The sequence below is a fragment of the Chiloscyllium plagiosum genome, unplaced genomic scaffold (genome assembly GCF_037043375.1).
Source record: "Chiloscyllium plagiosum isolate Xiang-an unplaced genomic scaffold, Cpla_swu_hap1 HiC_scaffold_5, whole genome shotgun sequence".
NCBI classification, from domain to species: Eukaryota; Metazoa; Chordata; class Chondrichthyes; order Orectolobiformes; family Hemiscylliidae; genus Chiloscyllium; species Chiloscyllium plagiosum.
The window spans coordinates 97483405-97507547 of NW_028270143.1; the positions used below are offsets into that span (position 1 = coordinate 97483405).

General features: G+C 39.6%; 1 protein-coding gene across 5 annotated transcripts in view; it reads right to left on the reverse strand.

The window, feature by feature from the left end:
* The window catches only part of pard3aa (par-3 family cell polarity regulator alpha, a), an 858224-nt gene that overhangs the window by 183287 nt on the left and 650794 nt on the right, over window positions 1-24143 (reverse strand). For all 5 annotated transcript variants that reach the window (XM_043690628.2, XM_043690626.2, XM_043690630.2 and 2 more), the window contains 2 exons: window positions 18469-18699; window positions 12796-13057 (listed from right to left, as the gene is read on the reverse strand). In XM_043690628.2, the coding sequence (XP_043546563.2) occupies window positions 12796-13057; window positions 18469-18699 (493 nt within the window). The remainder of the gene's footprint in view (window positions 1-12795; window positions 13058-18468; window positions 18700-24143) is intronic.

Consider the following 24143-nt stretch of genomic DNA (forward strand, 5'->3'; position numbering starts at 1 on the left):
AGTAAACACATTTCCAAAATGATTCCATAACTGATAAAAATGATGTGTGCGTATTATGCTGAGAAACCTTTTAATGGTTCAGGACACTGCCTTACTTTCAGTTCAATGTACAACAATTTGTATATGCTCAGCTTCCTTTACCAGTCTTTATTTTCATTTTTCCCAAGCTCCGCTTCTTGCTGGTATTTTAATGCATCATCTTCGTGAACTGTCATATAGTGCGTGGTTTCTCAATTAGGTGCCCCCTGTTTTTGGTTAAGTTCTGACTCAGGTTTTCTTGAATGCTTTGGTTGTGCCTTTTACCTTAGCCAGCTGATTTCTTTTCTCTTTCTCTCTCACATACACACAGACACACACAGACACACAAACACACACAATTTATTTCAGACTGTTTTTTAAATCAGTCTTTATGTCCACCTGCTCCTTGTTGAAAAACATTTACAGAATCTAGCTGTTACAATGAAGGAAACAGCAGACATGCAGATCCCATCCATTAGTTGCATTCATAAGTATTACAGCTGATGGAATCAGAACCTGTGCAAATTTTAACTTACGAAGATGCTGCCCCTTGCTAACTGTTTCATTGAAATAAAAGATAGGGAGCTAGTCCATTCACACCAACTCCCTTATTCCATTGCAGAGTTCAATCCAGCTATAGTTTTATATATTTGTACAATAATGACAAATAATAATAGTAATATTATTTTCCCTGGATCTAGGTTTGCTTGCTGAGGCTGGAAGGTTCATTTCCAGACATTCCGTCACCCTATTAGTAACATCTTCAGTGGACATCCAGGCAAAGTGAGCAAACTTACATTCAGAACCTCAACCTGAGCTACAAATCTTCTCAAAATTATTTTCCCTTCTAGGCTGACTATTCCAAAGATCTTAAAAATTATTTTTATATTTTAGCTTTTATTTTAATCTCTTATTTATGACCCAATACTTATTCTGTTTGTTGTAAAATTATAAAATGTAGTTGACAATATAATCTGTCTTGATATCTTTTTAAAAATTGCCTGTTTGAGGATTTTTCAATGCGATGGCTGCTTAGCCTGTTTGAGGGTATCCCTGCTGTTTGGCATCAAAGTTGTTGCCAGAATTAAATAACATCAGAAATCTTTGCGACAGAATTATCAGATCTTTGTGGATAATTTACTTGGAAATCAACAATGAATGACCATGAGACCATAAGGATGAGGATGATCAGCTCATAGAGTCAGCATCAATGAGAGCATGGCTGACTTTCTCAACTCCACTATGCTGCCTTTCCATTCCATTAACGATTAAAAGTCATTAAAAAGTCTATCACAGAGCTGAGCAAATCCACAATGAACAAGCCAGATCTAATGTCTGTAGTCCCACTACATCAAGTCATGAATGGTGGTGAACTAAACCATTTACTGGAGGAGGAGAATCCACAAAAATCTCCCTGATCCTCAACGATGCGGGAGCCTAGGACACCAATACACAAGATCAGACTCACAACAAACTTCAGCCAAAAGACCAACTGGATGACTCACACTGGCCTCATCCAGAGGTCCCCAGCATCACAGCTAGTCTTCAGACTCCATGCGATATTAAGGAAGTGCCAGAGGCATTGACGACTGCAACTCTTTGGGCCCTGACAATATTCTGGGAATAGTACCGAAGACTTGTGTTCCAGAACTTGCTGATCCCCTAGCCAAACTCTTCCAGTATAGTTACAACACTGGCACTTAGCAGAAATACAAAATTTCCGAGATATGTCCTGCACACAAAAAGCAGGCCAAATCCAACTGAGCCAATTACTGCTCTATTAGCCTAAGTCATCAGTAAAGTGATGAAAGGGATCATCAACAATACATCTCTCAGAAATTTACCTGCACCTCCACCAATATTATGGACTGTATCCATTGCACCCGATGTGGCCTCCTCTACATCAGGGAGATAGGACGCCAACTTGTGGATAATTTTGGAGAATATCTTTGGGACACCTGCACCAACCAATTCCACCACCCCATGGCTGAAAACCTCAACCACCCCCTCTCATTCTGTCAAGGATGTGCAGGCCCTCGGCCTCCTCCATCACCAAACCCTTACCACCCGACACCCTGAAGGAAGAATGCCTTATATTCTGCATTGGGACCCTGTGGATTTCACCAGTTTCTCATTCCCCCTACCCCACATTATCCCAGTCCCAATGCTCCAACTTGGCACCACCCTCCTGACCTGTCCATCACCTTTCCTCATTCCTGAAGAAGGGCTCATGCTCGAAACGTCGATTCTCCTGCTCCTTGGGTGCTGCCTGACCTCCTGCGCTTTTCCAGCAACACATTTTCAGCTCTGTCCATCACCTTTCCCAACTATCCGCTCCACCCTCCTCTCTGACCTATCACCTTCTCCCCCACCTTCATCGACCTATCGCATTCTCAGCTACCTTCCCCCCAACCCCACTCCCCTCCCATTTATCTCTCAGCCCCCTGGCCGACAAGCCTCATTCTTGATGAAGGTCCTTTGTCCGAAACATCGATTCTCCTCCTCCTCGAATGCTGCTTGACCTCCTGTGCTTTTCCAGCACTACACTCTCTACTGATATCCAGCATCTGCAGTCCTCACTTTCTCCTCGTCAATAGTACTGTCAAACAGCACTTGCTCAGCAATAATCTGCTTGTTAATGTTCAGTTTGGCTGCAACAAGACAACTCAGCTCATTACAACCTTGGTTCAAACATAGGCACAAGAACTCAATTTCAGGATCAGGAGAAGAGTGACTACTCTTGACATCAAGGCCACATTTGATTCAGTGTCCCATTGAGGAGTTCTTGCAAAACTGATATCAATGAGTATCAGGAGGAAAACTCCACTGCTTGGATTCAGAGCTGATATAAAGCAGTGTAGTTGTGGCTGTTGGAGGTCTGTGCTCTCAGTTCCAGGAATTTCTAAAGGAATTCCTCAGGTATTGTGCTAGGCTTAAGCATCTTCAATGGCTTCATCAATAACCTTCACTCCTTCATAACATCGTGACTCCTCCAATACTGAAACAGTCCATGTCCAAATGCAGCAAGGAGTGGATTGCAAAGTAGTACCACACAAATACCAGGCAATAAGCATTTTCAATAAGCGAGAATGTAACCATTACCCTTTGAAATTGAATAGTGTTCCAGTACAGAATGTCCCACTATCAACATCTTGGGGAATATCACTGACCAGAAACTGAATTGGACTCGCCATGTAAATATAGTAGCTACAAGAGCAGGTCAGATGTGAGGAATACTGCAGTGAGTAGCTCACCTCCTGAATCCCCAAAGCCCATACCCCATCTATAAGACACAAGCCATGCGTCTGATGGAATACTCTCCACCTGCCTGGAACAGTGCAACCCTAACACTCAAAAAGCTTAACACCATCCAGGACTCACTGGACTGGCACCATATCCAAAATTCACTCCACCACCTTTGCTCAGTAGCAGCAGAAATTCATCAAGGCTCCAGCATTAGCACCTTCTTAACCTAATGTCCAAATGGCAGCGCCGATACAGTGGACCATGACTGGGTTCTGCAGCCCATCCGTTCCTTTCTCTCCCTCTCTCTCCTTTTTTGCCTTTTTCTTTCTCTTTTCTTCCTTTCCCTCATCTTCTGACAGAGTGGAAAAACTGGAGCAGTATCGGTGGGGCGTCAGCCTCAGTGTCTGGAGTGAGGACTACTGGCTGTTAGTGGGTCAGTGGCTGCAGCAGTGCTTAGTATCTGGAGCGTGCCTGCAGTAGTCTCACAGTGTGGATTCGAGGACTCGGTTGGTCATTGGCTGCAGCAGCGGCGGTGCCTGGAAGACGACTCCTTGCTATGGTAGGTCCACAGCATTGACTCAGCGGGTCTTCGACTGTGGCCGTGGCAGTGCCTAAAGCAGGGAGTCCTAGATGCCATGAGCCTGAATTGTGAAGCCTGACCAGCTTGCAGAGATCTTGCAAAAGTCTTGGAGCTGCATTTGTAGACCCCTTATACAGAAGGTGAATACTATTTGTCTAATTTCTTGTTATATTTTTTGTAGCTCAAAATGTGCTGTATTGTGGCAACAAAACACTTTTCACTATATCTTTCTAAATATATGCGATAATAACTAACCTACAACTACTTCATTGAGAATGAAAAGGGCAGCAGAGAAGTGGGAAGTCTATTACTTGTAAACTTTCAGTCAAGACAATCAACCAATTTCACTTGAAAATGTATTGCCATTCCTTCAATGTCACTGAGTCAAAATCCTGGAACTCCCTCACTAACAGCAGTGTGTGCGTACCTCGAGACATGGACTATAGCAGTTCAAGAACTCAGCTCTCACCATTTCTCAAGGGTAATCAGGGACACACAATAAATGTTGGTTCAGCCAGTGAAGGCCACCATCCCATGAATGAATTAAAAGATAATTACTTGCCACTCACAGCAAAAATCAAGTTCTTGCGTTTCCTATCTAATTGAATAGAGTTGTTTCTTGAATATAACAGTGATTATACTATTAGATCTGTAATCAAAAGGTCACAAGTTTAAATCTTACCATGAGAAAGTGTGAAATTGTTTTCAATAAATTTGATACTTGTGTTATCATGAGAAAATAGCCGAGAAAGCTGTCAAAATCCAACTAGTTTCTTAAGGCTGTTCAGTGAACTGGAATCTGTTCAGTCTGTCCCCCATGTGAGCCCATGGTTTATTGTTGAGGTAAAAACAATGACTGCAGATGCTGGAAACCAGATTCTGGATCAGTGGTGCTGGAAGAGCACAGCAATTCAGGCAGCATCCGAGGACAGGCAAAATCGACGTTTCGGGCAAAAGCCCTTCATCAGGAATAAAGGCAGAGAGCCTGAAGCATGGAGAGATAAGCTAGAGGAGGGTGGGGGTGGGGAGAGAGTAGCATAGAGTAGAGAGAGACTCCCTGAGATTCTTGTAGAGAGAGGAGGAAAACTTCTTCAAGGCAGGCATCCTTGCAAGAGGATTCGCAGTAGGGTTAAAATCAACGAGGTAAAAATAATGACTGCAGATGCTGGAAACCAGATTCTGGATTAGTGGTGCTGGAAGAACACAGCAATTCAGGCAGCATCCGAGGACAGGCAAAATCGACGTTTCGGGCAAAAGCCCTTCATCAGGAATAAAGGCAGAGAGCCTGAAGCATGGAGAGATAAGCTAGAGGAGGGTGGGGGTGGGGAGAGAGTAGCATAGAGTAGAGAGAGAATCTCAGGGAGTCTCTCTCTACTCCATGGTTTATTGTTGTCAGGGACACTGAAGAGCAATAAAAATTAGTTTCTAAGTGTCAAAAAGTATTCAAGTTTTCAAAAAGAAGCAAGTCATGGACAAGGGAATCTTGAAGAGGTGTAATCTCCACCACCTCTGCCTCAGCCCACTTTCACTTTTGTGAGCAATTTAGAAGATGTCTTAAACAAAGGAAAAACATCAATCATCTAACAGCTGGAATGAAAATGCTTCAAACAAATCCATTTATGTAGGTTTCACCCCAATATGAGTCCTGAAGTGCTAAAATCTATTTTCAAGACAAAACCTTCAGTTTACAACTGACTAGGTAAACTTCTCAGTAAGCACGGCTGGTTTTCCAATACAAATTAGAAGTGCTGCTTCAAGTACAGCATAAACCAGTTAATTGGAGAGCCGTGTTTAAAGTGAAATCATCCTATTTACCAGTCCATCTAACTACAAGACAAACTCATCAATATCAATTCAAATCTGCAGTCCTCCACAGCTATATTTATCAGCAAAATAAAGAAAAATAAATTGACTGGAATCCATTTTGATGTTTCCTTATTTGTCAGTGCACAAGTGTCCAATTGTATCCATTTAGTACTCATATGGTGTAATACCCATTAGTCTACATTGTGCATTTCTAAACATTCTATTCCCATTTGAAACATGGCTTTTGTGAACCTTGCTTTTGTCAGGATCTCACTGGAAAAAGTTCAATGTTAATGTTATTGCGATCATAAATATAATGGAATTTATTAATAGCTGAGATAATAGCCACAATTAAATAAATATCTCTTTAACTTCATATATTTCGCCATTAACTGCTGACTTTTCATATGAAATACACATTTTCAATCTATGCTTCATGAAAACATTTCACTTGCAAATCTGAGTGCATCAAATATTTCTTATTAACAAAAGAATACAATAAAGAAAATGTATTCTGTGCAACCAGTTTATTGTCCAGCTCAACACGATTTCCACGGCAACCAGTCAAAGCTGGCAACTTTGGTCATCACCACAGATATTTGTCGGATTGACCAATCAGAAGAAGCAGCAGTAGCACAATTTTAATGAACCTGTATGAACACCATGTTCCCCTGACTATAATGATATTATTTTGTAATTAAATGTGTTTTATAGTCAATTTATTTTTCTCATCATTCAGCAGCTTCTTTCATCTGGCATAATTGCTCCATGACAAATGTGATTATTAACTCACAACTATATCCTGGTTTATACATCAAAGTAATCAACTGTTTCAAGTTGTTACGGCTGGAACAGACTGAACAGTTGACTGTAACACAATCACGACAGAATAAAGTGAAATGCAGGCACAAAATGCACTATCTTGACCTATCTTTGAGGTTAGTAATTTGTCAATGCCTTTTCAATGAAATACTTCCATGATCACCAATTGAGGCTTCTCATAACATTGGGATTGATTGATTGATAGATCGATTTTTGCTACATGTACTGAGATACAGTGGAAGGTGTTGATTTGCATGCAATATAGGCAGATCGTACCATACAAAGTGAAAGAACACAGTGTTATAGCCGCAGAGATGGTGTAAAGAGAGAGATCAACATTAACATTTGAGAGGGCGTAAGTAAGGACTGCAGGTGCTGGAGATTAGAGTCGAGAGTGGGGTGCTGGAAAAGCACAGCAGGTCAGGCAGCATCCGAGAAGCAGGAGAGTTGATGTTTCGGGCAAAAGCCCTTCATCAGGAATTCCTGATGAAGAGTTTTTGCCCGAAATGTCGATTCTCCTGCTCCTTGGATGCTGCCTGACCTGCTGTGTTTTTCCAGCACCCCACTCTCAACATTAACTTTTGAGAGGTCCATTCAAAATTCTAACAACAGTGGGGAAGAAGCAGTTGTCCGAGAACACTTAAAACGGCACTATGTTATTAAGTCTGAATTACAAATAAATCAATTTTAATACGTAATCACAAGGAAAGTTTTGTGGATCTATCCAGTAAAACTTAGCAATCGGGTTTCAACTAGAACAGTTATCGTGACTTTACATATTCACAGGGAAATTCAATACACTTTCAGCCTACTTGTTATCTCTTCTAGCTCTCAGAACTTTGGAATGAATCTTGATATTCTGGAAGGGACCCAGGGTATTGGAAAATAAGTAATGTAATATCTTATTCAGCAAAGGATGGAGACAGAAACTATTGACCAAGTCAGCCTACATGAGGCATTGGGAAGTTGCTGGAATCCATTTTAAAAGGCAGTTATAGCAGGATACATAGAAATACATAATGTGATCAGACAGAATCTTATTGGCTTTGTGAAAGATTAATTGAATTTTGATTGAAGAGTTCTTTTAAATAGTAACAAGCAACATAGATAAAGGGGAATCTATCAGTGGGGTGAACTCAGAGTGTGGGGGGGAGCATTTAGTACACGAATCACAACACACTAGTTTACCTTCCTGATGATTTGCAAATGGAATGTTGTAGCTATTGCCTGAGCAATATTATACAGAAGTAGGAAATTTTACTGCAACTGTACACTACTTTGGTGTGACTACATATGGAATACTATGTATAACTTTGCTCTTATTTGACAGAAGACATAATTACATTAGTGGCAGTTTGGAAATTATCCATACAACACTCCTGGAATGAAGGGCATATCTTCTGAAGAAAAGTCAAACAGGTTGAGCCTGTGCCTATAGGAGTTTAGAAAAATGGGAGGTGACTGTACCGAAACATATAAGCTGCTGAGGATAGATACAGAGAGCATACATCCCCATGTAAGAGAGACCAGAATTGGGAGTTTTCTACAAATACATTAGAGGCAAAATAGCTGGGGAGAGAATAGGATCCATTAAATATCAACGAGGCCATCTAATGTGTGGAACCACAGGAAATAGGTGAGATACTAAACAAATATTTTACGTCAGTGTTTCCTGTGGAGAAGGATAAGAAAGGTGGGGAACTTGGGGAAATAAATAGTGCTCTTGAAAAGTGTCCATATTACAGAGGAGGTGCTGGAGGTCTCAAAACACAAAGGTAGATAAATCCTCGGGACCAGATCAGGTATATCCCAGAACTTTGTGAGAAGCAAGAGATTGGCAGGCCCTTTGCTGAGATGTTTGTATCATTAAAAGCCACGGCTGAGGTGTTGGAAGACTGGAGGTTGGCCAACATGATACCACTGTTTAAGAAACGCGGTAAGGAAAAGTTTATTGGTGAGCCTGACAGCAGTGAGGGGTAAATTGTTGGAGGGGATTCTGAGGGACAGGATTTCCATGCATTTTGAAAGGCAAGGACAGATTAGGGATAGTCTACAGGGCTTTTTGTGTGGGAAATTGTGTCTCACTAGCTTGATAAGAGTTTTTTGTAGAGGTGACAAAAAAGATTGATGAAGGCAGAATGGTAGATATTGTCTGTATGAACATCAGCAAGGCCTTAAACAAGGTTCCACATGGTAGACTTGTTAGCAAAGTCAGATCACATAGAATGCATGGGTACCTAGCAAATTGGATACAAAATTTGCTTGACTGTTGGAAATAAGAGGGTGGTGTTTGAGGGTTTTTTGTCTTACTGGAGGCCTGTGGCCAGCTGTGTGCTTCAAGGATCGGTGCTAGATCATTGCTTTTCATCACTTATATAAATGATTTGAATGTGAAATATAGGAGGAATAGTTAGCAAGTTTGCAGATGACACCAAAATTGGTGGTGTAGTGGACACTGAGGAAGATTATCTCAGAATCCAACAGGACCTTGATTAGATGACCCAACGGACTGAGGAATTGCAGATGGAGTTTAACTTACATAAATGTAAGCTGTTGCCTTTTGGTAAAGCAAACAAAGGCAGAACTTATACAGTTAATGGTAGGGCTCTGGGCAATGTTGCCGAACAAAGAGACTGATGTGTGCAGGTGCATGGTTCCTTGAAAGTGAAGTGACAAATAGACAGGATGGTGAAGAAAGCATTTAGTATGCTTACTTAATTGGTCAGAACACTGATTATAGGAGTTCGGATGTCATAATATGGCTATACAGCTCATTGGTGAGGCCACTTTTAGAATACTGCATTAAATTCTGGCCTCCCTGCGAATAGGAATGACGTTGTTAAATTTGAGAGTTCAGAAATGATTCAGAAAAATGTTGCTGGGATTGGAGGTTTTGAGCTGTTGGGTGAGAATGAATAGGCTGGGGCTTATTTTCTCTGGAGTGTTGGAAGCTGAGGGGTAACCTATAGAGGTTTATAAAATCATGAGGGGCATGGATAGGGTGAATAGCCAAGGTCTTTTTCCCTGGGTAGGGCATAGGTTTAATATGAGCAGGGAAAGATTTAAAAGGGACCTAAGGGGCAACTCTTTCACGCAGAGCATGGTGCTTGTACGGAATGAGCTGCCAGAGGAAGTGGTAGAGGCTGGTACAGTTACAACATTTAAAAAAACATCTGTATGGTATACGAAGAGGAAGGGTTTAGAGGGATATGGGCCAAATGCTGGCAAATCGGACTGGATTAATTTAAGATATCTAGTCAGTATGGATGTGTTGGACCAAAGGATCTGTTTCTGTGTTGTATAACTCTACGACTCTAAATCTCGCTTTTAACATGGAAATGAGGAGAATATTTTTCTCTCCGTGGGTCATTAGTCTGTGCTTCTCTTCCCAGTGGAGACTAGGTTTTTGAAGTTCTTCAAGACAGATATTTAATACATAAGAGTTATGAGAGGTAGACAGGAAAGAAGTACTGTGACTGCAAACAGAACGTCTTCAATGGCAAGGAAAGCTTGAAGGGCCAAATAATCTGGTGTGGCACCTACATCTTGTGCTCCTAAACAAATCTTTTGAACTAAAAGCACTGGAGCTTCACCAAGATTATGTCTTGCTTTCCCCCTTCACTGGTGAACTGATGCATTTTTGCTCAGTGCCTGACTGCAGTGCAGCAGCAGGTAAGACATCCTGGGTACATGTTCTCACATCAATTAGTTCTGAGCTCTTCACAAATAATAATGATGAGAAGGTGCCGGTGTTGGATTGGGGTGGACAAAGTTAAAAATCACACAACATCAGGTTAGAGTCCAAATAAACCTGTTGGACTATAACCTGATGCTGTGTGATTTTTAACTGCAAATAATAAAATAATATAGCAGTGCAAGTGAACAGCATCTTTTGAGTTCCCAACAGTTACCGACAGTAAAGGCCTGCGCTCCCTCAGTATGCATCAAAGTTCCATGCATGCATAATAGATACTTTGCAAGAATGACCCACTTTAACTAGGCACAGTAGAATCTCAACAGGAATAGCTGTCAATGGGTAGGACCAGGTTATTTTATAACTGTACAAAAAGTCTTAGTGCCAAAACAATTGGACTCTTGCCGTACATGCAAAGCATAACAATCCAGAGCTTTCTTTTCAATTGACCCCCAAGATGACTAAATGGAAAAAGTAAGTTAAATATTTCATTCTACTTTAAATGCTGTTGTTGTGGTTTATTGCAGCTGTTCCCGGAAATTCTACCCTTGGCAAGATTCAGAGACATAGACTGTGCACTGATGCCATACTGTGAAGTCAATCAGTCAATTTTCTTTCAAGGCAGCCTCCCCTCATTCCATCAAGGCCACAATTATGTCCTACAAACACTGCTTTAATTATATTTTGGGGTGGGGCAGTATGGGAGGTCATAAAGCTTTCACAAAATTGCAAATGGAAAATAAATGACAAGAGTAGGAACAAATGTTTTTTCAGACTGTTAAAAGATTAACATCTAGCCTTGATCCCAATTCTTAGTTCAAACTGATAGCAGCCATTTTGTGGCAATATGCACATTATGACAATTGATCACTGCCCTTGGCCACTGAAGAGATTAGGTTATAAAAGCTTTAATGTGCTCACAGCATCTCACTTGAGAACTTCAATCACTTGTCTTCTGAAAATAATGGGGTAAGTACAGGTGTTCTGGCAATGTTTTTAAAATGCCGAATACAGCTTTTCTTTTTGGTTGCAATTAATTTCAATCCCCCTGAGTTTGCTTCATTCCACGGCTTCCTGAAAATTCATCATAATGGCAAAATAACAGCATAATCATTTCTAAAGTTTATACCTTCATGTCTTCCAGCAAATCCATCTGGGAGGCTCTCAATAATGATTCTGAGCTAAAGTGGGAGCACTGTAACATGCTTCCTCTACTGGGATTTCGCTACTTATACCATGACTTAATGAAGATCCGACTACAAAAACCTGCAATTTTAATTGAGGAACGAAGACTTACTTCAGCACATTATGTAGGTGCACGTAAAAAAGCTGTCAGATTCAATCGTTATATAAGAAGTCCCTGGGCAGACCACAGGCTCTAAGCTGAAAGTATCAGTTACAGCAATTCTGTCATTGGAAGCCATCTTGAGAAATTACTTTTTTTTTTAAAAAGTCACTATTTGCCTAAATAAAGCATTTATCACATAATTATTTAGATCACAGACATGCTGTTGGACTATCTAGAGTCCGCAGGAGGAGAAAAACTTACATTTTGCAAAAGCAGTGAAAAACCAAATCATTTTTCATATGAAACAACAAAGATTATTAATTGTGCAATTTTAATATGACCGCTGATTCACTTGGTGCATTGCTTATACCTGTTTAAATAAATGACAAACTACAAGCAAGAATTCTCCTATGGTAAACAGAAGTTAGTCAGCCAGAAATTTCACATCAGAAAAATTTAAATCTTATAAAGCACTGGGACTTATCACATGTATGTAATGCTGTCCTAATGAATCTCTGAGAATTAATCTAAATCCACTTGCGATTTCTAAAGAATTGCACTCATAATGTAAATCAAAAAAAAGTCTATTTCCAAACTAACATTCTAGAAAAACTGGCATCTGTTTTATTCATTGCAGGGCTATTTACAGATCATCTAAATACATTGTGGTGATTTTGAATGTAACATTGGTAACATGTCTAATTTCTTGCCTCTTAGATGTATTGCAACATGAATACACTTACAAATGTATCTCAACAGAGAAAGAGAAGTACAAGTCAGTCAGACAGGAAAGATTTTCTCCAAATCTGCTTCAGAAGCCAGTGAAGGGGGGAGGGGCATCATTAAACAATTTTAAAGGTAGAAGTAGAGAAGATTCATACTTGACTAGAGATTTGAAAATTATTAGGGTTGAATGGGAATGCAGAATCCAAAATAGACACAAATTAGCCATGATCTTATTGAATGGCAGGGCAAGCTTGAGGGGCTGAGTGGTCTACTTCTGCTTCTGTGCTCATAAAATCACGAACGACATTCTGGCAAGGCTCATTTGCAGAGGTCAGCTTTTAGCAGGTATTAGACAAACCTAGTCATAGACTGTTAATTGGTCTATAATTTAAAATATTATTTGAGCAGCTTCCCCCTAACGCTAACATAAAGTGATGCCACAACAGCAGTGATCAATTGTATTTGCATTAGTATTGCTGTACACATTGTACAGTGTGAAACACTCAATTTCTTTAGTTCCTTAATATCCCCATTAAACATGTCAATTAGGGATAAATGCTGGTTGTAAAAAGCATCGATTCACATTGCCATATTATTAAGAAAAAGGGCATTTACCTGAACATGTCACCAAGACCTTTCAACATCCCTTTCTTGACTTTACTCTTCTCTTTGTCTTTTTCTTTCTCCTTCTCTTTGTCTTTCTTTTTTTCTCTTTCTTTGCCAGTCTTCTCCTTCTTTCTGTCCTCCTTGCTTCTGGAGCCATTCACCTGTTTCTCCATTGTCCCTGTCAGATGTCCACCAGCGAGTGATGGCTGATCACTGGCTGTTGAAACAGATTCTCTGCCTGATCTGGAACTTTCCTCGGTATCTTCTTCCACTGCGAGTTAAAACAGAAATTTATTACTGGCATCAAGTTTAATTTGCAGATAATAGGTATTAATGATTGACATCACTGAAATTACACCAACAATATTAGATGTTTTTAGGATCTATTGTTGATGATGCCATTTCTTTCTTTCCGCCATTCAGTTTTGTTACTCTCTTCTACCTCACCCAGTCCAGTCCCAGTTGTACCCAATTTTGGATTATTCATCAACTACAAGACGCAATGTGCTATAGGTACCACAGTATAATAATCAAAGGTGGGAAATCTTGCTATCATTTGTTTCACCAAATTCATTGTTGGACAATTAAACTGAGAACCAGTTGTTGGTGGGGGAGGAGAGAGGTGGTCAAAAGTAAATAACATAGCACTAAATGAACAGGTGTCAGAAGTTCTTTGGGAGATATGATAATATGTACCTTTCAAACACCATCATGAAACACACTCTGCTTGTTGGATCTTGCTTTGCTAACGTAGGTAAAAATGCAAACTTTTTTTTTCCACCACTAAAGTTGCAAGTTTACTCATGGTCTGGGGCACATCCTTACTGTGACTTTCTGGTAGTGGACATTAGTTGGAGAATTTCTCTGTAGAAACTATTTTGCTTAAGTGAACACAAATGTGAGGGAAAAAGAGTCTGAGGAGTTGCTCTGATATTACATTAATGTTGATGCTTGTGGCAATGGATCCCAATTCACAGGTGGATTCCAATCAGTTGCTACCTGAAAATAAATTTGCTCAAGATGCTAAAGCCAACTGCCAGAACAATCCACATTCTTGGATTCTTCCCAACCTGAGCCAGCCCCAATTAGTTAGGTTAATGTCACAACCCAAGTCAGCAGTGCAAGATCCACATATCAAGTACTGCTGCCATCATCGGTCTTGGCATAATATAAAAACTAGCAAAGGGTAACAACGTAGTCAAAAGCTTTGCATTTTAATTGTCAGGAAAGTCCAAGGAAGATGACTCTTCCACAGCAACCTGTGTTTGACATAATCAAAAATTCCAAATGCTTCACAAAATCAGTACCCAGACATTTGGACCAAAGTTAGTTAAACAGCTGACCAAAGCCTTGATCAAAAAGGAAGGAGCATCTTAAAAATGAGTTGAACTGCCTTTGGGAAGGAAAGAGTTTAACACCTCTGTCATTGAAGCAAAACCTCAATGGTAAAGTGATAAAAATCAGGGATATGTATGAGGCAAAAATTGGAAGGGACTCACCTTGCAGTAAAGGGAGGGGCACAATCATAGTCTTGAAAATGTCATTAAAGAACTGAGTAATTTTATCTGGGTGTAATGCTGTTATACCACTGTGAGCAATTACAGTTGCTACATAAAATGAGAAAATTACGAGGTAAATGTGGTGTGTGTATATCACTTCAAGATGCTCAGCCATGAAACGCTGGAATAGACTGCCATCAGAAACAGTAAATTCCAATTCACTGAAGCATTCAAAAGGGAATGAGATCAATTTCAGATTAACCAAGAGGCAGACAGAATTATGTTTGGGAAGGATTTAAAGAAAGTCAGACTGGGTTTTGAAAAAGACGTGGCTGATAAGAACAAGCTGAACAGAATGAACCACTTTATTTTCATATTTGTAAGTGTTGTCCTTTCAGTCAGAGATTCATTCATTCATTGTGCTTTCTCTGGTCACCTGAACTACTTGAACACTCTCCCTTCTGGCCACCCATTGACCATAATCTCCAGTTTGTCCAAAGTTCCTCTGCAAATATCTCAGTCAAGTCCCACTTATCTAACAGAGAATTCTCACTAACCAAGATTGAAAGCCAATCCATAAATATAAAATCTGAAATAAGTCCTCATCCTTAGATCCATTAACTCTCTTAACCCACTGTGCTTCCTTTTCCCAGGCCTCTATCTTCACTGGTTCTAACAGACGTCATCAGAAGTCACCTGCTGCATCTTCTCACTGCGCTATAGTACAAGCCTTCAGCCGTCCTTGTCATTAGCTGTGGAATTGTCTCATGTAAGCCCTTTTCCTTAGACTATTTCTCCCCTTTTTAAAACTCACACAAACCCATTTCTTTGGCGAACTTTTCAACTGTCCATTTTGTGAAGTGCAATGTGCCTTTTCTAAGAAATAACACAGCAAGGTTATAAAGCTTGCATGCTGTTAGCTTACAAAGAAATTCAAGCACCAAGATCATAACTCAGGCCACTTCATCCAATATGTCTCTGGGTTTCATTTCAAAAGTTCACACAAAGCTTTGACTTATTTGGAGGGAGATATAATGCAAACAATTCAAGCCACCATTATTTTACTAACAGTAGGCACTTAACATTCAAAGGAACTGAAATTAGTTGAATCTAAAGAGGAGGAACCAACTCAAAAAAATCCCAGTTTTTTGCAACTTGCAGGACTGTGTCTGAAATTTTAAAAATGAGAAAATTGTAAAGAGCTGGCAAATCTATCAAAGGCATACTTAAATAATGCCAACGTAACTGTAATAGCTCTGAAGCAGAGCGGAGCACAATGTCAAAGGAACATCTTTGAGTGGAATAAATCAAATGGATACAAAAAAGCCTAATTATCGACATGAACTGTACCATTTCTAGGGGCACTATCAAACTGTTACTGAATTCCTTGCTGGTGTAAGAATAAAACCGATGGAAATTTAATCATTAATGTAATCTGTGTTATGTGAAATTCATGTATAAGCAGCATGTTATTGTTCATGAAAACTGAATTTTTCTCCCTTTCGTATAAGTTATTCTTATGAATACCAAAACAAATGCAGGTCCCTCCTGCCATAGGCTATAAACAGAGACAATTAGGTTTAAGCTTCAGCTAATATACATTGTGGAACATGCAAAATGAGAACATAATGATTCAAAATCCCACTAATGTTTCTTGATCCTAATGATTTGCTCTCAAGTAACAAATGATAAATTGTAATCTCAATTCTCCTGGGACTCTCGATATGTACAGGGCAAACACTTCTCTTACTTGGATTCAATAATTTTGCTGGTAACTACAACTATTGTCATTGCTAATATAAGGAATGAAGTGTTGATTCTCAAAACGAATAGTAGCATGATTTATACTCAAATTGATGACTGGTGGTGCTCACTAAGAGTTAAATTTTGTTGGTTCTTCCTTTCTTTAAATTCAGACTGTTTTTTAATACACAATGTAGACGGTTGTTAGAATCAAATGAATTGGACTTTTGGAGGCTCCAGTTTTCTGAACTACCAGTTAGATGTATCACCTTGTGAAAGCTTGGCATGTACTTAAGAGTGCAAAATCTGCTTACTGAAACACATGCCTTTTCCCCTCAAACCCTGTTAGATACCAATGTTTTCCAAATGAAAACCAACCTCAAGAAATTTTATTTTAGCATTTAGCTTGCATGATTCATTTTTTTGTATTAAATTTACCTGGGTGACAAAATTCAAGTCAGGGGAAGGATTTTCCAATGGAAATGACTGAAAGATTTAGGCAACTTCACTGCTACCTACTCAGAAGTTACAACAGAGCAAGTCTTGAAAACAAAATCCATTTTGCAAAACTAACTGACAGGTGTTGTTATCCATAGAATGCATTTAATCCACACTTGAGAATTGAAAGAGGAAATTATACTGTGTGTGTCCAAGCCATCAACAAAGTTCTTAGCCTACCTTTCCGTTAATAATTTTTAGACATTCAGAACACACTGCAAGGGTGAAATTACATTGTGTGACATTCTATATATGGTTGGCTAGAAACAAAGTTAAAACTGACCATAATGCATCATAAAACCATAACAGTGCCCTTTTCTCATTATAATGAGTAACCATGTAATATAATCTTGCTCCACTTTCAGAAGGATTGCCAACTGGCCACAATCCAGAGGCACTTCCCTACAACAGTATAAAGTGACATCAAGAGTTACTCTGGACATGATGATTCCTGTCACTAAATTGCACCTTCAGTGAAAGAAATACATTTACTAATTTGATATAAACATTGCCAATTTGCTTAATCACATCCATTTGCATCAAAAAATATTTGTAACTAACCATTCTGCAAATAACTCTTGAATGAAGCTTCCACACACAATTTAAAATTGCAAAGTCAAAGGAAAAATGCTGCTCAATAAAACAACAATGCAAACAATTTTTGGAAAAAGGTTGTGCTTAGTACACTGCCAAAATGCATCAAATCAGAGACAATGAGGATAAATTTTTAATACTTGCTTCAACTAGTTATGAAATAGGCAGACATTCCACATTCCCAACTCAAAGCCAACAATGGGAATCTGGAACCATTTTCAACTCTGGCTTCTTTTTAATGGCATTGACAAGTTGTGGGCTTCTTCAACTTACTCTTCATCACTCAATACAAATTACATATTATTTACAGCCCAGAGGTAGGCCATTCAGCCCAAGTGTTCTTTGATGGTGTTTTATGTTCCTTATGACCCTCTCTCTTCTCACTGCATTTCATCACATCAGCATAACCATCGATTCTTTTTGCCATCATGTAATTACCCACTTAACCTCAAATGGATCCATGTTACCTGCCAGTTCCACATTTCAACTAATCTCTGTAGGAAAGACACTTCTCCCAAATAAACATTTCTGCCTCTCTTTGAACATTAGAATCCTCTTGCAAGGATGCCTGCCTTGAAGAAGTTTTCCTCCTCTCTCTACAAGAATCTCAGGGAGTCCCTCTCCCACTGCAACTCTATGCTACTTTCTCCCCACCCCCACCCTCCTCTCACTTATCTCTCCACCCTTCAGGCTCTATGCCTGTAGTCCTGATGAAGCGCTTTTGCCCGAAATGTCGATTTTACTGCTCCTCGGATGCTGCCTGAACTGCTGTGCTCTTCCAGCACCACTAATCCAAAATCTGGTTTCCAGCATCTGCAGTCATTGTTTTTACCCTGTTCAATACCTGCTACCAACGAGTGGAGCATAGCTGACCTAAGCATTTGTACCTGAGAAATCAAGGGCTTGCAAACAACCCAGATTTGAATAATTAAGTAGTTTCCCATTTAAAACAAGATATCCTGTTCACCCAACTGCAAACCACCTGGAAAACGCATCAGGTGGATATACCCGCACCCCATTTTGGATTTGCAATTATCAACTACTAGCTTTTGTAAAGTGAGAAACAGGAAGCTAACAAATAAAAACTGGGCTCAGTAACTCTTCAACAAATAATTTATGCACGCATTATAAACAAAATTGTGTGTACTACACAATGTTACAACAATTAAGATAGCAACTAAATTCACCTTAAAATCCTTTGTTGCCCTCCACTGAAGTTCAAAACATTCTTTGTAAAATTTGTTTGAGCATGTAACTAAGTACCAATAGACATAACACGTCCGCAATTAATTCCATTCTGAAGGGTTTGCAACTAGAATAAATTATTGTATTCAATTAGATTACGTACATGTTTCCATCCCTTCATCATCATCCTCTTCTTCTGCGGGTTTGTCGTACGACTTGTCAATGGCAGCCCGGAAACTCTCATTGCAACCCCGCCCTCTGATGATTCGTGGTCGTGGGCGATGGAAAGGAATATCACTATTCAAAGTTACTTCAGCAACTGCTGTCTGCAGGCTTTCTAGCGAGCTTGATTTCTTCAGTCCTAATGAAGGCCCAACATCCCTGGTCGAGGAGCCTTGGAGGTCAAGATACAAAGTTGTTAATTAAGTTTGCTTTGGTAGCTGAGGACCAAGTCTGGATATTTGATTATTCATCTCTGGCATATGACTCCTCAGGGATGTTCACACATAATTCAGATAATGTTCACTATATTCATTTGTGGATGGCTAGAGATTTATTGCTTTGAAGAACGATAGGAGCATTTTAGCACAGTCATAGAATATGACAAGTCAGCAGTGCTGCACTATTGCTGTTCATAAACAAGACAATAAAGCAATGCCAGGACTGCAGCGCTTGTTTGATTTCTTTAAAAAGCTAGTTTGACATTTATCACACAAGATATAAATTAAAATGCTGAAAAGTAGGTTAAAAATGACCTTTGACATTACCCCAGTGTTTGGTTACTGATTGAAATATCTGTCCATTGGCTAATTGAACCATTAATTGTAACCTCATTAAAGTCTGGTCTCAGTTAAATGGCACCAGTTTTCCCAAAGTCCAAGTAAACATTGCAAGGAGTACAGAAACCGCAGTTTCCCAGGAACGTGAACTTTAAGTGCAAGAACATGTTTATATTTCTCACAGTATTCTACAGGGACAGTCATTTGGGTTATGATCTTATACTCCCAGAATACAGTAAAAGCAATGATGGATTACATAAATAAGCTGGGTAATGCTGCAGTTGGGTGGTCATAGACAGGGGCTATGGCATGGTACAACAGAACACTGCCTTTTGGATCCCCCAAAGAAGGTGGATAAACACAGTTTTAGAATCAAAATACATCTGTTCTTTTTCTACCACACATGATGAATGCCAGAAATCAGGGATGTACTTGAAGGGAAGAAAGATTAACAAAGTCCAAGATTACAACTGGTCTGTAGTTTCAGCAATTTCTATACTTGGTTGTTGCTTTTACAAAGAAACCTTTCTGGCAATTCAAGAATGCAGAGACTTTGGAAACCACCATATCTTCAATCTGATGTTTTATGTTAAAACTAATCTATCGCTATGAGGGACTGCTAAATCACAAATAAAATGTTGGTAAACAAAAGTATTTCAGCATGAAGCACAGGTAAATGTTGTAAAATAAAATCCTGACAACAGTTTTCACAAGTCATGCCCTCAAATCCATGTCACATATAACGCAAGGAATTTTCAAAATTATAATCTATTACTTAACAGAGGTCATTGCCAATAAATCAGAGAATCTTTTGAAAAGAAAACTTTGACAACGCGAATGGAAAAGGAACGATTCACTAACTGTAAAGAAAAGAATGTTCAAAATGCCTTGATAATTATAAAATTGACGTATAGTACATAATACTGCTCTTTGCCTCTAGGCAGTATAATACCATTAATAGCCTACTATACCATAGCTATTTCAGCAGCAGGAATTTCAACCTGAAGACTTCCCACTCAGTGTGATGGCAAAATGCCCTTTACAATGAGGAGTGTACGCATGTACACGTGAGAGTTGGAGAGAAAAAAGAAAAGCCAAAAGATTTTAGCTTATTCCCTTCTCATCACTATACTGAGAACAGAAAGATTAATTGGACTATATGTGAAGAACAGGGGAATGAGTCTAATTGGATCAAGAAGCAGCCACAGGGTCAACTGGCAATTTGCTTGAAGTGTTGTCGATTTCTTCATAAAAACAACAATCATGAATAGAAAGTGCTAAAATTACAGAATGAGTTGCAATCTCGTAACTTGTTCACCCTTTTTCTTGTCAAGTATATCCATTATCCTAGCATTCATCATGTGCAGCAGGAATTGAACAGATGTATTTTACGTTGATTCCAGTACAGTTTGTTTCTTTCCAGATACAGTATATTGCATCTTTCTTCTGACCCTGTAAGCCTGGTCATAAGGATGATCTCCTTCCACCTCCCAAACAATGTCACGCCATAGCCTAACCACAATTGAACGTTTGAAATAAAAGCAAAAGGAGGCTAATTTGACCCTTATAGTCTGCTCCAACATGAAATAGGATCACAGTGAACCTTCTACTTCAGCACAACCTTTCCTGCTACCTGCTTATTTCTTAACTCCCTTGGTTCACAAAAAATTATCAATTTGGGTCTTGAATACACTTAAAAGTACTTGAAGACAAAGAATTTCAATGATTCTCGAACTGTTGAGTGAAAATGATTCTCATCTTGGTCTTAAATGGCCAATCCCATCTTCTAAGACTCTGACCCAGTGTTATAATTACTTTAACCAGGGAAAACATTTTCTTTGCATCTGCCCGATCAATCCCCCTGCAAGAATTTTATATGCTTTGAAAAGATCACCTCTCATTCTTGACAAAATGATTTGGATGAGAGCATAAGAGGTACAGTTAGTAAGTTTGCAGATGACACCAAAATTGGAGGTATAGTGGACAGCAAAGAAGGTTACCTCAGATTACAACAGGACCTTGATCAGATGCGCCAATGGGCCGAGAAGTGACAGACGGAGTTTAATTCAGATAAATGAGAGGTGCTGCATTTTGGGAAAGCAAACCTTAACAGGACATGTACATTTAATGGTAAGGTCTTAGAGAGTGTTGCTGAACAAAGAGACCTTGGAGTGCAGGTTCATAACTCCTTGAAAGTGGAGTCGCAGGTAAGGTGTTTGACAAGGTTCCCCATGGGAGACTGATTAGCAAGGTTAGATCTCATGGAACACAGGGAGAACTAGCCATTTGGATACAGAACTGGCTCAAAGGTAGAAGACAGAGGGTGGTGGTGGAGGATTGTTTTTCAGATTGGAGGCCTGTGACCAGTGGAGTGCCACAAGGATTGGTGCTGGGCCCTCTACTTTTTGTCATTTACATAAATGATTTGGATGCGAGCATAAGAGGTACAGTTAGTAAGTTTGCAGATGACACCAAAATTGGAGGTGTAGTGGACAGCGAAGAGGGTTACCTCAGATTACAAAGGGATCTTGACCAGATGGGCCAATGGGCTGAGAAGTGACAGATGGAGTTTAATTCAGATAAATGCGAGGTGCTGCATTTTGGGAAAGCAAATCTTTGCAGGACTTATACGCTTAATTGTAAGGTCCTAGGGAGTGTTGCTGAACAAAGAGACCTTGGAGTGCAGGCTCATAGCTCCTTGAAAGTGGAGTCGCAGATAGATAGGATAGTGAAGAAGGCGTTTGGTATGCTTTCCTTTATTGGTCAGAGTACTGAGTACAGGAGTTGTGAGGTCATGTTGCAGCTGTAAAGGACATTGGTTGGGCCACTGTTGGAATATTGCGTGCAATTCCGCTCTCCTTCCTATCAGAAAGATGTTGTGAAACTTGAAAGGGTTCAGAAAAGATTTACAAGGATGTTGCCAGGGTTGGAGGATCTGAGCTACAGGGACAGGGTGAACAGGCTGGGGCTGTTTTTCCTGCAGCGTTGGAGGCTGAGAGGTGACCTTATAGAGGTTTACAGAATTATGAGGGGCATGGATAGGATAAATAGACAAAGTCTTTTCCCTGGGGTGAGAGAGTCCAGAACTAGAGGGAATATGTTTAGGGTGAAAGGGGAAAGATATAAAAGGGACCTAAGGCACAACCTTTTCACACTGAGGGTAGTACGTGTATGGAATGAGCTGCCAGAGGAAGTGATGGAGGCTGGAACAATTGCAACATTTAAAAGGCATTTGGATGGGTACATGAATATGAAGGGTTTGGAGGGATATGGGCTGGGTGCTGACAGATGGGACTAGATTGGGTTGGGATATCTGGTTGGCATGGATGGGTTGGACCGAAGGGTCTGTTTCCATGCTGTACATCTCTCTGACTCTACGTCTACCCAATCTCTCCACATAGGGCATTGCAGTTACCCAGGAACCAGTCCACTCAACTACCATTGCACTCCTGAGGATGTGTATGCCTTTTCAGTGGTAAAGGAGTACTAAGCTACTCTTTATTCCAGTTCTTTCCTATGCTCCAGTATCCATCCTATTTCACACTATGCTTCCACATGGTAGGTCGTCTTGGTGCTCTATGCCTGCCCATGTCCTTGCTGATTTGCACTGCTTTTTCATATCTCAATGCATCACAGACAAAATTCTTGCCCCACCATCTAAACTTCTCCACTACATTTCCTTTGTCTATCTCTGCAAATTTCCAAGTACTACCATACCCAGGTGACCAAGAACTCTACATTCTTGACTCCAACATTTTGTGAAACCCTTCTCCCTTTGTCTCATGACTGATATTTTGCTATCAATTGTTCAGGCTCCACAGTCTAGAATCTAGTCGTCCAAAACCATCAAGCCTCCCACTCAGCCAATCAGATCACCCTTAAAATGATCTATCTGTACCCCTCCTTTAGACCACCTTCTGGTAAAACCTTCATTCATGCTTTTATCACATCTAGACTTGACTGATCCAAAGCTTCCCATTAAAAAGCATCATTCAAAGTCGAAGATGTAATTGATTTTATATCGCACTTATATTTCTGATGTTTCTTTCCTTGAAAAGATATCCCCATTATTCTGGCTGAGTACACATGGGGCTTGGAAAATATGGATAAAGGGCTCATTTTAACATTGATCTAGAAAATCTAAGGCTTAATCATTGTGAAGAATAAGAAGTTTTCATGCCTGGTAACTCAAAGATTTTATTTTTCCAATCAATACTTTTAGTATAAACAGTGAGGAGTCATGATATTTTGGAGGTTTTAAAAAACCCAACAGTGTTAGGGAAGTGCATTAATCTCAGTCAAGAAACAGTCGTTTCCAGTGGCAGGCCCACTGATCAAGTTGTTCAAGCTTCTTTAGGTTGTTTAAAGTATTTCCATCCTGCCACAAAAAAAGCTTAGTATTGTCTCAAAGCTAGCCCCCTCACTGTTATTAGTGCACAGTTCAATGTGCAGTTTCAGCTTAGTTCCTCATTATGAAGGTGTAGGTTTGTACTGTACCTTTAAGAGGGAGAGGAAGCTAGCAAGGACTAACTGAAAGCATAGCGTGTGCTGAAGAATTTAAAAATGTAAACATTTGGTTAACACAAATAGCTGGTTCTGTGATGCCATGGCACAAAAAAAATTCAAAATAGGCCAGTTTAAATTATGCCCCAGAGACCAAATTCCAATCAAATTTAAATTTTACTGCTGGGGATGACATCAAACCAAAGAAATTATACGTTGTTTTGAGGTATAAAACCAGACATTTTGAACAGTTAGGGGGAGAACAGCAAAGAGCACCACAAGTAAAGACTGCCAGCAGAATAGCTCTCTGAAAGGTACCTGTCCATAAGAAATTTGTGCAGCAGAAGACCGATGCTGATCTAGAGAAATCTATACAGAAAGTTCAACATCTGAAGATGACAACTGGGGTTGAAAGTGATTCGCTGTAAATTTAAGAGTGAATTTATTGGACCAGTATTGTAGAGAGTAAGGTAAAATATAGGTTTAAGAGAAAGGAGTTGTAAATAATTGTGGTTTTAATGTTCTCTATTGGACTTAAAGAATAAAAGAGTTAATT